This window comes from Meles meles, chromosome 15 (genome assembly GCF_922984935.1).
Source record: "Meles meles chromosome 15, mMelMel3.1 paternal haplotype, whole genome shotgun sequence".
Taxonomy (NCBI): Eukaryota; Metazoa; Chordata; class Mammalia; order Carnivora; family Mustelidae; genus Meles; species Meles meles.
In genome coordinates this window covers 30,949,924-30,964,407 of record NC_060080.1, presented here as the reverse complement: position 1 = coordinate 30,964,407, position 14,484 = coordinate 30,949,924, and the positions used below count along the sequence as shown (strand labels likewise).

At 35.8% G+C, this 14,484-nt stretch overlaps 1 protein-coding gene and 1 pseudogene across 4 annotated transcripts in view; both read left to right on the top strand.

The window, feature by feature from the left end:
• ATL2 (atlastin GTPase 2) overlaps positions 1 to 14,484 on the top strand; it is a 58,019-nt gene that overhangs the window by 31,441 nt on the left and 12,094 nt on the right. For 3 of the 4 annotated variants that reach the window (XM_045979192.1, XM_045979191.1, XM_045979193.1), the window contains 4 exons: positions 9,336 to 9,470; positions 9,741 to 9,845; positions 13,767 to 13,817; positions 14,114 to 14,170. In XM_045979192.1, the coding sequence (XP_045835148.1) occupies positions 9,336 to 9,470; positions 9,741 to 9,845; positions 13,767 to 13,817; positions 14,114 to 14,170 (348 nt within the window). Of the gene's footprint in view, positions 1 to 3,135; positions 3,266 to 9,335; positions 9,471 to 9,740; positions 9,846 to 13,766; positions 13,818 to 14,113; positions 14,171 to 14,484 lie in introns of those variants that run through there. The other variant, XM_045979194.1, reaches the window with a different exon arrangement.
• LOC123926289 lies at positions 13,483 to 13,629 on the top strand (annotated as a pseudogene).

Genomic DNA, 14,484 nt, shown 5'->3' with positions numbered 1-14,484 from the left:
AGTGTATTTAGAGGGGCACCTGGGTGGCTCAGTCATTAAGTGGCTGCCTTTGGCTCAGGTCATGATTCCAGGGTCCTGGGATTGAGCCCTGCGCCAGACTCCCTGCTCTGCGGGAAGGGGCTTCTCTCTCTCCCACTCCCCCTGGCTTGTATTCCCTCTCTCACTGTCTCTTTCTCTCTGTCAAATAAAATCTTCAAAAAAAAAAAAATTTAAAAAAAATTTCTTCCTAGGGTTATTTTTTTGTGTGTGTGTGATGTAACTTACATACAATAGAGTGCACAAACCTTAGTATAGCCAGTGAATTTTTATGTACCTATAGTTATGTAACCACTGCCATTTGGATCAAGAAAGAGAACACTACCAGCCTTCTAGAATGGTGTCTGCTTTCCCCTGCCAGGTATTACTATCTTTAATATTGAGAGTCCGACCATCATCTTGACTTACATCACCGTAGATTAGTTTTGTTGACTCTTGAACTTCGCATAAATGTAATCATAAAGTATGCACTCTTGTGTCTAGTTTCATTCATTCAATATTGAATCCAAGAGATTTTTCCATGTTATTAATGCATCAGTAATTGTTGTTTGTTATTGCTAAGTGGTGTTTCATTTCATTGGATGAAGATACCACAATTCACTCCTTTTGGTAGACATATGGATTATTTATAATTTTTTCTGTTATGAATAAAGCTACCATGAACTTCGTTGTACAAGTCTTGGCAGCATAAATGCTTGCTTCTATTGGATATATTCCCAGGAGTAGAAATGCTAAGTCCATAATGCCCATTTAACTGTAGTAGGGACAGTTTTTTTTTTCCAAATTGGCTTTACCAATTTGTACTTCCATGAGCAATGTAAGAGATTTACATTCTTTATACATCTGATGAACAGTATTGTCAGGCTTCTTAATTTTAGCTGTTCTGATAGGTATGCATTTTCTAAGTTTTAAGCCATCATCTTACTCTATGTAGGTTCTTGCTTATAAAACTGTTGCCACATTTAATGCAGAAATTTAGCCTATTCATTTAATTATTACTTGAACTGCATAAGCTTTTGCGTATTTCACTTAATGCAAGTGAAACAGTGTATGCAAGAAGCCAGCAAAATTTGATCAGAATTTCAAAAAGGAAGATAAACATTGGTGGGCTTATTTTTATCCCTGAATATAAGCTGACAGGTTGGTTATAGAGGTTATGTGATCTCTGAACTATTTTTTTTTTTCATTAGCACACTGACTTTTTTATCCTCCTAGATTTTTATTTCTGGGTTGAAACTAATCTTCTGTTCTCTCATATGCAGGTTTAAAATTAGTATGAGTAATTTCAGTTCGAAAAACTTCACCAAATGTTGCCAAAGCTAGAGGAATCAGAAGCAGAGGAGATGGAGGAGTCTACAATATATTGTTCAAAGTACTTATAGCAGTGTTTTGGGAGAGACTTTCTTGGTTGCATTCCTGAATCTGTTCCCTGAAAAATGTGCTGTCATTTGTAGTCTTTGAAAACACCTCTCTAACTTTAAGCCCTGAACGTATGTACTGCCTGTTGTGTGTATTATCATCAAAATTAGGGTACCTATATCATAATATATTTGGGCTTGAGAGAACATAAATTATTTGTTCCAACAGGTCTTTTTCCATTCCGAAGTTTATGCTCCTTTTAAGTTAAAGTTTACTATTTCTAAAGTGCTTGATTTCATTTAGGTCACTTATTGAAGGATATCTTAAATAATAGACTGTTAATGTAAATACTGATTACTCAAATACAGCTTTAAGATATTTAGGGAGTTAAACAGTCTTGTGTAATTTAAGTTCCTTTTATATTAATATTAACTGTTTTTGAGGAATACTTTTTTTAAAAAAATTTGACAGAGATCACAAGTAGGCAGAGCAACAGGCAGAGATAGAGGGGAAAGCAGGCTCCCCGCTGAGCAGAGACACTGATGCGGGGCTTGATCCCAGGACCCTGAGATCGTGTCCTGAGCCGAAGGCAGAGGGTTAACTCACTGAGCCACCCAGGTGCCCTTGAAGAATACTTTTTAAGAATACTTTTTAGAAGTCATTAACTCTTTGCTTCTTTCCTTCATTTTCCCAAACAATTTTGTGTTGAACTTAGGCAGTGTTTTGTTCTGACTGTGAAACATTATTTTCTTACACATATTTTTAAGTAACCAGTAGGATGCATTTTGTAGAGACACTTCAGTAATGTTCACCATAATCCTTTCATCAGAAAGCAAGTTTAGGGGCACCCGAATGGTTCTGTTGGTTAAACGGCTTCTCTTGATTTTGGCTGGGGGTCATGGGGGATTGAGCCCAGTGTTGTTCTCTGTGCTCAGTGGAGCATCTGCTTGAGGATTTTCTCTTTCTTTCTCTTTTCCCTCCTGTGCTTGTGTACACTTGATCTCTCTCTTAAGGAAAGAAATCTTTAAAAAAAAATAAATAAAATAAATTTTAAAAAAGCAAGATTAGGGTTACGTGGCTGGCTGAGTAGAGCATGAGATTCTTTGATCTTGAGGTTGAAAGTTTGAGTCCCATGTTGGGTATAGAGATTATTTAAAAATACAATCTTTTAAGAAAATGTTCCAGCCATAGGATTTATGACATACTGCACTAGTACATGGAAATAGAGCAGCACCTCCAGTGGACATTTCCTTTTCCTCCTAGACTTCTGTAGTATTTTGATGGATTTTGTATGACAGGGAGTCTTTGTTAAGCTTGTATACTAAGTGTATTTGATTTTTGGTTTTTCTTTTAACAGATTTATTGAGATATAATTCACATACCATATAATACATGCACTTAAACTACACAGTTTCGTGGTTTCTAGTATGTTAGAGTTGTACAACTATTGTCACAATCAATTTTTTGAACATTTTTATCACCTCAGAATGAGAAAAATGAAGCCCTGTACCCTTTAACGATAACTTCTCCTTCCCCACCCCCAAATTTCTGGCCCTAAGGAACTATCAGTTTGTTTTCTGTCTCTATACATTTGCCTATTCTGGACATACACATAACTGGAATCATCCCATATATGGTCTTTTGGTAACTGAATTCTTTCACTTAGCATAATTTTTTTTTTTTTAAAGATTTATTTAAGAGAGAGGATGAATGGGAATTGAGGGGCAGAAGGAAAGGGAGAAGCAGACTCTCCACTGAGCAGGGAGCCTGACACTGGACTTGATCCCAGGACCCTGAGATCATGACAGAGCCCAAGGCAAATGCTTAACCAACTGAGCCACCCATTTGCCCCCAGCGTAATGTTTCAAAGGTTCGTTTATGTCGTAGCATTATCGTGCTTCATTCCTTTTTAAGACTGAATAATATTTGATTGTATAGACATAGATTTTATTTATCCATTTTATCAGTTAATGGACATAAGGGTCTTCACCTTTTGGGTTATAACTAATGCTATGATTATATGAATATTAATATAACCTTTCACTAATTATTATATATGAGTATATAATAATAATAATAATAGAAATAGGTAAGGATCTAGCTTCAGTTATTTTGTATGTACCCATCCATTTGTCTTAGCACCATTTATTAGAAAGTCTATTCTTTATTCCATTGAATGTCTTGGCACTTTTTGTTGAAAATTAGTTGATAATAGACATGTGAATTTATTTCTGGACTCTCAGTTTTATTTCATTGGTCTATGTATCTGTTCTTAATGCCAGGACCAGACTGTCTTGATTACTTTTGGTCTTTTAGTAAGTTTTCAAATAAAGAAGTGAGAGTCCTCTTATTTTGTTTTTTTTAAAGATTGTCTGTTCTAAAAAAATAATAAAGGAAGGTGATCTATTCTAAGTCCCTTGCAATTCCATATGAATTTTAGACTTAACCTGTCATTTTCTATGGGAGGTTAGCTGGAATTCTGTTGGTAATTGGGTTGACTATGTAAGATCAGATCGAGTATTGCCGTCTTAATATAAAGTGTTCCAATTCATAAACATACAGTGTCTATTTATTATGTATTTACTTGCTTTTACAGTGTTTTTCCATTTATTTAGATTTTCCTTAATTTCTATCAGAAGTGTTTTATGGTTTGCACCTATGTTTTACTTTTGTTATATGGTTCACATAGTATGTTTTACTTTTGTTAAATTTATTCCTTTTTTAATGCTATTATGGTATATGGAATTGTTTTCATAATCTTTTTCAGATCATTCATTGCAAGCTACAGAAGTACAATTGATTTTTGTGTATTGATCTTGTGCCCTGCAACCTTGCTCAATTCCTTCATTAGTTCCAGTAGTTTTTTAGTGTACTCTTTAAAGTTTTCTATATACCAGTTCTCTATATACCAGATCATGTCATCTGTAAGTAGAGATAGTTTTACTTCTTCCTTCCCAGTCTAAGTACCTCTTTTTTTTAAGATTTTATGTATTTATTTGAGAAAGAGCGAGGAGAAGGTGAGAGGGAGAAGCAGACTCCCCATGGAGTTGGGAGCCCGATGTGGGACTCGATCCCAGAACTCCGGGATCATGACCTGAGCTGAAGGCAGTCGCTTAACTGACTGAGCCACCCAGGCGCCCTGTTTTCTTAATCTTTAAGGAGGAAGCATTGAGGTTTCTCACCGTTACCTTTGATTTTAGCTGTAGGATTTTTTGCCTTTTTTTTTTTTTTTAACCGAGTTCAGGAACTTCCTTTCTATTCCTAGTCTGTTGGGAGGTTTAGTTATGTTCTGTTTTTTTTAATAAAAACCAGATGGATGGTGGGTTTTTTCAGGTGTTTTTTCTGTGTGTCTGTTGATAGGATTATGTGATTTATCTTGGCTTGATATGATTTGTTATTAATTTTTTGAATATTGAGTCAGTTCTTGTATCCCTGGACTAAATCCCATTTAGCTGTGGTATATAATGTTTTAATACATGTTGTTGGATTTAATCTGCTAATTTAATTTAATTTTGTTGAATGTTTTTCCTTCTATGTTCATGAGATACATGGGTCCGTAGCTTTCCTTTCTTTTAATGTCTCCAGAACATTTTCACCTTCCCAAATGGAAACTGTACCCATGAAACTCCCATTTTCCCCCTCCCCCTCAGCACCTGGTAACCACCATTCTCCTCTGTCTTCCTGAGTTTCACTACTCTAGGTACTTCATATAAGTAGAATCACAAGGTATTGTTATTTTGTGGCTGGCTTATTTCACTTAGCATAATGTCTTCAAAGTTAACAATATCTTTTTAACTGTAGATTTTTAATTTTAATTCTTGTTGAGTGTGTACCTAAGTTGATAGAGTTGTCCTTTATCTGAGCTTGTGACTTGGGTCAGTCATTATGTTACCTATTTGTCTAGCCTCAGAAGAGAGGAGGAGTTGGACATGGGCTTAGGTAAGATGTTAGACAATTTTAAACTGTTCTAAGACTCTAATGATTCTTAATTTGTTCTAGGACTTGCAGGGTATTCTTACACATGGATAACGGAAATAGTAAATGATGCTTGGTGGTCAGAATGTGTATATTGTATCCACAACTTGGGTGTTGATTGTTTATAACCTACCTCCTAAATTAGGTAGATTTACAAGATTAAGATTTTCATCCATGGTGCATTTGTGAAGAATGTCTCTCAACTAAGAAGGATTTCTTCTTTTATTGTAGTGTTACTTAAATCTTTAATTTCATCCCTTTTGGCATTTTTCCTCACAGCTATGATAAGTTATCATGGCCTTTATTCTTCCAGCCCATCTATTGGAGTGTGTGGGTCTGCAAACGGGGAGTTGTATGTATTCTGACACATGCAGACCTGGCTGGACTACCAGTTCTTGCGTTTAAAAGTTTACCTAGCTGTTGTTTTACTTTGTTGCTAGGGAATGTTACCTTTCCTATGGTAAAATAAAAATTTGTTTATTATTTAGAGTAGGTGGGGGTTCTTTATTGTTGACAATTGCATTACATTGGTAAGTCTTTCGACAAGAGCTTACGTTTATTCACTATAGTATTGGACTATATTTAAAGTTAAGGTGTTTTCAGATTACCTTTTACCATTAAGATTCATTCTTAAAGAACTTTTATTTTGCTGGAGGACTAAGATTATTTTTGGAATTTTGAATTTTGAGGCTTTTTTCCCTTTTTTTGGTCTCCACAGTAGTAAATGGCACCAGTTTACTGTTTTTCAGTTCTTAGATTTATTTTTAGTACCTTATGACAGACAGTATCTATTTCAGTGCGGCTGCTTCTAGAATTCACTGGAATGCTCCTGGAGGGCAGGAATGTATGTTCTTGTGCTGTGCTGTAGTCCTAGAACCTGGAACAGTAGCTGGCATGTGGTAGACATTGAGTGAGTACTTGCTGAGTGAATGTATAAATGTATTTTATGGAAGTTACCAGTATTCTTGATGATACAGTGATAGACTTCTTAACTTCAAGTTTTAAACCTGTCATTCTTTTTTTTTTTCTTTAAAAAGATTTATTTATTTTAGAAAGAGAATACATACTAGTTGGGGGGAGGGGCAGAGGGAGAGGATCTTAAGCAGGTTCCCCTCAGGAGCCTGACTTGGGGCTAGATCTCATGACCCATGAGATTATGACCTGAGCTGAAACCAGGAGTCGGAGGCCCAACTGACTGAGCCACCAAGGCGCTCCTCTTTCATCTTTTTATTGACTAATCAGTTTATTAGTTTTTAAACATTCTATTACAGGGTAAACTAAGAAAAGATGATACATAGTCAATAGAATTTTTTTTTTTTTTTGAGACATCAATTCTTTTTAAAGTTTTTGAGAGGGTAAAATTAACAAACGTGTTAGCCTGTGATTTAGGTCAGTCTGCTTTTTAAAATTGATATTTGCTGTCTGTGTAATTGTTTTTAGGAATAATAAAAGGGATATATTTCTTCCATATCTCTTACCCATGCTCCAAAGGAAACACACTATTAAGCTTAGTAATTAAAATTTTTTTACGTGTTCATTTGTTGAACAAATATTTTGAGTGCCTACTATAGCCAGGCATTATTCTATGTCCTGGGTATACTGTTCTGTGTTTTGAGGGGGGAGAAACAGGCAAAACTTCCTTCCTTATGGAACTTATATTCTCACAGAGGAGATAGAGAAATAAGACAGGTAAGTGAAATGTAGAGTAAAAAATCGATTTATCTAAAGGGTGGATTCTTTTAAGTTACGCATATAGGTTGGACCTTTTAAAAGTAATCAATTTGTTGAGTAGGGAATGAGAAGCCACATGTGAGAGCCAAAAATGGTGTGGGACACTTTGGTAGGAGCTATTCAGTAAACAGAGTTGGAATTTATAGTGTGTGCCCTTAAGACTTAACACAAGAAATGCAGCGCAATGCCATGTTGTAAAGATAACCACCTGTAATGTCAGCAGTATTTTTTAGGAGTTCAGAAGAGTTGGAGTTTCTTGAGTGCTGGCTTAGGCCAGGCAGAGAACAGCTGGAACAAAGGTATAGATATGCTAAACAACATAACATATTTGGAATAGTGGTCATTTTGGTATGGTAGAAATTTGTGTTGTGTGTTAGTGGACTATAGGGTATATAGGAGCAGAAGTTGGAAAAGTAAATTGAAGGTGGATTGTACGCAACAGATCTCTCAGTGGTTCTATAGGTAAATGGGGGAACTGCAGATGACTTTTTTTTTTAAAAGATTTTATTTATTTGAGAAAGTGGGGTGGAGGGGCAGAGGGAGAGAATCTTCAAGCAGACTACCTGCTGAGTGCAGAGCCTGATTCAGCGCTGATGTCACCGTGCATGAGATCAGGACCTGAACTGAAACCAAGAGTCAGGTGCTTAACTGACTGAGCCATCTAGGCACCCCCAAAGATGACTTTTTAGGACAGTAGCATGATTCTATTTCTTGTTGAGAAAATAAGTGACTTTGGGGGAATGGGTTGGAGAGCATAGCATGGAGGTACAGGAAGACCTATTTAGAGCATCCAAAATGTGTTTATTTAGGGGGTACCATTATTCCTCTAATCCTGTGAAGGGTCCCTACAGAAGCATAATTCCTAAGTACATAATGTGAATGGAGTTGTGCCATGAGGCAGCTTTGTCATCAATACAGAGCTGAGGGGGCCTTAAGATACTGAAAGGTGAAGAAGAGTCCAAGAGAATTTTATAATTGATAAGATTGGTAACCTACTGGGGATGGGAGTTTTGTGGAATAATAATCAATAGAGATAGTTTGAAGTTTAAGGCTGATCTTCACATTAGGTGTCCATTTTTTTTTTTTCCACCTTAAATCTGCTTTTCACAAATTGCTTCATCCCTCATTGAGCTTACCTTAAACATCTTTACTCGTAATGTGAGTTTTGTTATCTGTTTTGGACTATGTATCTAAGCTTATCTGAAACAAAGGAATTTTTTCTGTGGGGTTCTTTGAGTAAAGGGTATGTGGGCTAAAGTATAGGGGCCTTGATACCTGACGAACTTACTCATTTATTATGTTCCAGAATTAATTTTCCAGATAATTATCTTACAGTATATGAACTTTTATAGTATTTCACAGTGTTTAATTATAGCTGTTTGACCCTGTGGGTTTAGTTAGAACATTTCATTGTGGGAAGTTTTAAACTTAACCCAAAGATAGGATAGTATAATGAACCCCAGTGTATGTGTCAACATTTTGTTGGTCTTGTTTCATCTGTATACTTCCCTGCCCTTTCATTTTTTGCTGGAATATTTTAAAGCAAATGCCAGGTATATTTTTTTGAACTCTTGCTATTGTTAGTATTATCTGCAGTACTGTTATCACACCAAGCAATCAAGTACCGCCTAGTAAAACACCATGTCTGGGATCAGATTTCCCTTGGTTTTGAAAAAGGCCTTCTTTCTTTCCTTTCTTTTTTTTTTTTTTTTAAACCAGTTGGATTGTTTGAATCAGGTTCCAAGCAAATGTTGTGGTTATTTTTAAACTTGATATATTTTAAAGAGAAAATTAAGGCAGTGTGAAAACATTTTAGTATAAGCTATTCTAAGAGAGCAGTGCTTTTCTGACAGCCATTCTTTCTGGAACTTAGTTTTGCTTATATGTATGAGGAGATGTCACAATAGCTGGTATCTACTTTTTATGATTTTTAAACATAGGAAATCTTCAAAATGGGGGAAAAGTGGGTATGACCTCACTTAACCTAGAAAACTAAAGAGTGAAAAATAGGAGATTTGAGAAGGTTCAGTTTGTAGGAGACTACAACTTTAGGACAAAACACCTCAGATGGGACTTGTGATTGCTTTTGTAACTACATGTGTAATGTTATGGTGTGTTTATCTTGATGGACTTAACATGCCTCATCTGTAAAATAAAGAATGGGTGATTTCTTACACTTCTCCTTAGTTCTTAATTTTTTGTGTTTTATTTAACATTTATGCTTGATTTGACAGGATTCCCAAAGTTGGATTGGTGGAAACAATGAACCATTGACTGGCTTTACATGGCGAGGTGGTTGTGAGAGAGAAACAACAGGCATACAAGTTTGGAATGAAGTATTTGTGATTGACAGACCTAATGGAACAAAAGTAAAATACTGTTCATATTTCTTACTGTTTTTTTCCTTCAGTATTAATTTTTGAGCCTTTTCATGGTATTAAAGATCAAAACAACACAGAACTATTAATGTCTGATAACTTCAATGTAACATATATGGATTATTATGTCAAAATATGTGAGATATTTAGCTTAGAGTACTTTTCTTAATTACCAATTTTGACATTTATCATTTTAAATTTGGTTTTAATAGTCACTATTGTGAATATTTTACTTAGTGTTTTAAACTTTTAAATTCCTAGGTGGCTGTGCTGCTAATGGATACCCAGGGTGCCTTTGATAGCCAGTCAACTATCAAAGACTGTGCAACGGTGTTCGCTCTGAGCACCATGACTAGCTCTGTCCAGGTGAGACATGAAATGCTGTGGTATGATCAGTTCAGATAATCCTAATACCTTTGCTCTTTCTTAAAATGTTTTTTGAAAACAAAACAGATGAACATAGGTCACGGGGGGCGGGAAGAGAGGGAAGCAAACTGAACTGTAGAAGACTCAGAGAGAACTGAGGGTTGCTGGAGGGGAGGGGTGGGGAATGGGCTAAATGGGTGATGGAGATTAAGGAGTGCACTTGTTTTGTTGCATACTGGGTGTTACATATAAATGATGAATCACTAAATTTCTGCTTTTGAAATCAGTATTACACTATATATGTTAACTAGCTAGAATTTAAAAATTTGAAAAAGAAAAAAAATCCACATGGAAAGAAAAGTTTTTTGATTAAAGAAAGGATTAAAATTAGAGTTATTTATGGTTTTTTTTTTTTTTAAAGATTTTATTTATTTATTTCACAGATCATAAGTAGGCAGAGAGGCAGGCAGAGAGCCCGATGCGGGGCTCGATCCCAGGACCCTGGGATCATGACCTGAGCCAAAGGCAGAGGCTCAACCCACTGAGCCACCCAGGCGCCCCTTGTTATTTATGTTTCTTAATAGTCATTTATATTCCATGCTTTTCTGGTTCATAGTGTGAAATTTCATACTTTGGTTCGGAAGGAATTAAACCAATAGCCAGTCCCTTTGATTTTTCATTGTAAAAAAAAAAATATATATATATATATATATATATGTGTGTGTGTGTGTGTATGTATATATATGTAAAAATATATATATATTTTAAACATTTGTTCGTTTATTTGAGAAAGAACGCATGAAAGGGGGGAGGAGTAGAGGTAGAGACAGAATCTCAAGCAGACTGCACTGAGTGCAGAGCCTGACAGCGGGCTCAATCTCACAACCCCGGATGCCAAGAGTTGGAGGCTTAACCTGCTGAGCCATCCAAGCACCCCTATGCTTTTAAAAATTTTTTTTATTTTTAAAGGAAAGGATATTGCATGTTATCTTTAGTTGAATTCAGTCATATGGTTCCCAGATATATGAAGGTGTAGAGTATATCTATATCTTTTATGTTTTGGCTAAACCAATAAAGCAAAGAAACTCAAGTAATTAACTTAGTTTTCTACTTGGTATGTATGACAACTAATACTTGATTATTTGAACTAATGGTGGTAGAGGTGGAAGAATTAATTCATATATTTAACTTAGGAAATGTATGTGCTGTTTCTGTAATACACTAAGGACTTATAGAAACTGTTTAATTTAGTAAAATCCCTTCTGTTTTCCCTTAACTCTGTACTTTTAATTGTATTTGGTATTATATCAAATTCTAGTCTCTTGAAGCTAGTCTATCACTTCTCTGTATAATTTAGGCTAACAGACTGAATTAAGCCACCACATGTCGTTTTGTATCTCTTTACTTTCTTTTTCCTGAGATCATCTGTGGTTGATGCTCCTCCGGCTAAAGAATTTATTGAGTATGATGGTTAGCTCTAACTGGTGATAATGAGCCCAGAAGTATATACATGAATAATAGAAGTATGTGCTCCTCCTGAGATGATGTTTCCTATTGATGGCAGATCATAGGTGAAACTGTCACAGTGTCTTGGAATTTTTGTATGGCTTTCTGGTCATATCTGGAGTATATGTCCAGTCTATATAAGTTCCATTTCCTTTCTTCCTCAATTTGAAGTATCTAGCTGTCGGAATGGAAAGCAAATTTTGGATATTACTATGAGATAAAAAAAAGAGTACTTTTCATCTTGACTTCAGTTTTCTTATAGAGTTGGGGAGCTCTGGTACTACCAGTTAAGTGATGCTTTGGGGACCCCTACGGTATCTTTTCTCCCTTTTGTTCTGCCATTTCCTCTGATCTTGCAGGGAGGTGCAGCTGCTGTCCTGAGGCAAACAGAAGCCAGTCATTGTACGTTTCAGATTAGCTGCCTCTGTGGCTTTCCTTAAATTACAATCGGGGAATTCTCTGTCCTGAAATTTGTACCTTGGTGTTCTCTTGTTTATTTATTCAACTTTATGATAGTATAGGAGGCCTGGTTTTGGACAACTACTTAAAGCCACTCTGCCACTTAATAATCTGTAAAATGAGGATTTTTACCCATCTTGCATGTGATGGTTGTGTGGAGGCAGATATAAGATCTAAATGAGGTAATGGATAAGAAAATACTTTGTAAACCATAAATAATGAAGGTGAAAATTATTTTCATTTTTTTCCCTCATCTTTGAGTCTACATTTCCTTACATACGTTATCTGGTTGATAGATCACTTGTCATTTATTCTTTCAACAAATAATTGTTGAACATCTATTAAGTAAAACGCAGTGTGCTAAGTACTAATGATCTAAGATAAACATATCTTCTCTTTTTGCCATTTGCAACCTGGCCCTGAAAATGAAAGTATCTCGACCTGTTTTCTAAAAGCTGAGGCCCCTGTGGGTAAGAATAGGTGGTCATGCTTTCGGATTGTAAGTTTAGCTCTAGTATAATCACCTCAGTCATTAATTATTTTTTTTAATTTTTTTTATTTATTTGACAGACAGATCACAAGTAGGCAGAGAGGCAGGCAGAGAGAGAGGAGGAAGCAGGCTCCCCACAGAGCAGAGAGCCCTATGCTGGGCTCGATCCCAGGACCCTGGGATCATGACCTGAGCCGAAGGCAGAGGCTTTAACCCACTGAGCCACCCAGGTGCCCCCAGTCATTAATTATTTTTTAAGTACCATGTTTGGAAATAATCAGCTGAGAATGTCATTTTAGGTTTGCTGTCTTATTTTGGCTGTTTATATTCTTGACCTCCAAGTGATTGAGCTAGATTATCACTTACTTGCCATTAGAACAAATTGTTCTATCTTTGGAGTAACCCTGTTTTCTTTTTTTTTTTTTTTTTTTTTTAAGATTTTTTATTTATTTATTTGGCAGAGAGAGAGAGAGAGAGAGGGAAGCAGGCTCCCCGCCGAGCAGAGAGCCCGATGTGGGACTCGATCCCAGGATCCTGAGATCATGACCTGAGCCGAAGGCAGCGGCTTAACCCGCTGAGCCACCCAGGCACCCTGGAGTAACCCTGTTTTCTTAAACATAAGTTATTTCTCAGCAGAAGTGACATCTGTGGACACCCACTTTTCTCTTGCAGCTGCCTGTTTCACTTTTTAACCTGACTTGGAAGGATTGGACCTCTTCTGCAATTCCAGTCTTTCCTCTGGTTTCCCTTCCTTGACAGTACTTAGACTGTGCCCTGGAAAGCCTCCTAAAATATTCTGTAGAAAGGGCAAGAGTGCCACCTACTGTTATTTTTTTTCAGCTGTCCTAAAATTTTCAATTTAAGTTACTAAGATGAGCCATGTAGACTTGATGGTAGTCAAGGGACCCCTCAAATAATTATAAACTCTATCGATCCGTCCATTCATCCATCCAAACACACACACACACACACACACACACACACACACACACACACACAATTAATTATACCAGAGAGGAATACATCTTTGTAGAATTATGCCCCTCACATTCGTTGACTTAGAAAAATAATTGTGGAAACAATTTTCACTCAAAATGGTCATGTCATAACATTAAAAAAACTCCAAGACGGAGAAAAAAAACCTTACTACATAATATACTTTTTAAAAATGTCTCCCGCTTTATCGCTTCTCGGCCTTTTGGCTAAGATCAAGTGTGAAAATGTCTCCCGCTTTCTAGACCACAATGTTACATATTCATAGTTTTTACATAATTTACTATCACTGCTTTCCCCTTAATGTTTTATCCCATTAGGAAGAGAAAATCCTTTGTCTTGTGCCACTGGTTAAGCTAATGACTAAGTGATTAATTTGTGCTGACATATAAAATAATCTTCATTTCTGCAAGTAAAGTTATACACAGGTGGGTATTAAAAAAATGAATAAAAACACAATTTTGTTTTAACAGGTATATAATCTGTCTCAGAATATTCAAGAAGATGATCTTCAACACTTGCAAGTATGTATTTTTCAAAGAATGTGTGCCAAAGAATGGAAAATAAAATTCTTAATTAATTGTGACTTTTCATCTAGAAGCCTATTACAGTGTAAGAAAATTCAATATTAATGTGATTTTAAACTGATATAGAACTTCTTAACTAGAAGAAATTTTAAGGTATATCCAGCCTGTTAGAAAATTAAATGCTTGAGTTTCAGATTTTAAAGGTTCTGTTGTCTATCTATTCTGACATAGAATGGCTTTACAGTTCTTTCCGTCTCTTTGGCGGCATTAATTTAAATAACTTGCTTTAATAGTTATTTACAGAGTACGGCAGACTTGCAATGGAGGAAATCTACCAGAAACCATTTCAGGTAAATAAGTATTTTCTCGTTTTTTTAGAAACTTACATGTAAAAGCTGTCAAGCCATCTTATCTTTTAAATCTGAAGATAAGAGGATATTACAACAAACTCATTGTTTAGCAACAGATTCAGTGGAGTTGAAACTAATGCTATTACCACCTTACTAGTAGTAGGCTAACAATAGGAAATAGAACAAATGAATATAGTTAGATTGCTAATACTTAGATTGAGAGGTTGATGTTACTCTTAATTAGATGTGATTCAATTCCTAAACTTGAGATAGTCATGTAAATTTCTTTTTTACATGGGGAACTATCACAAAAT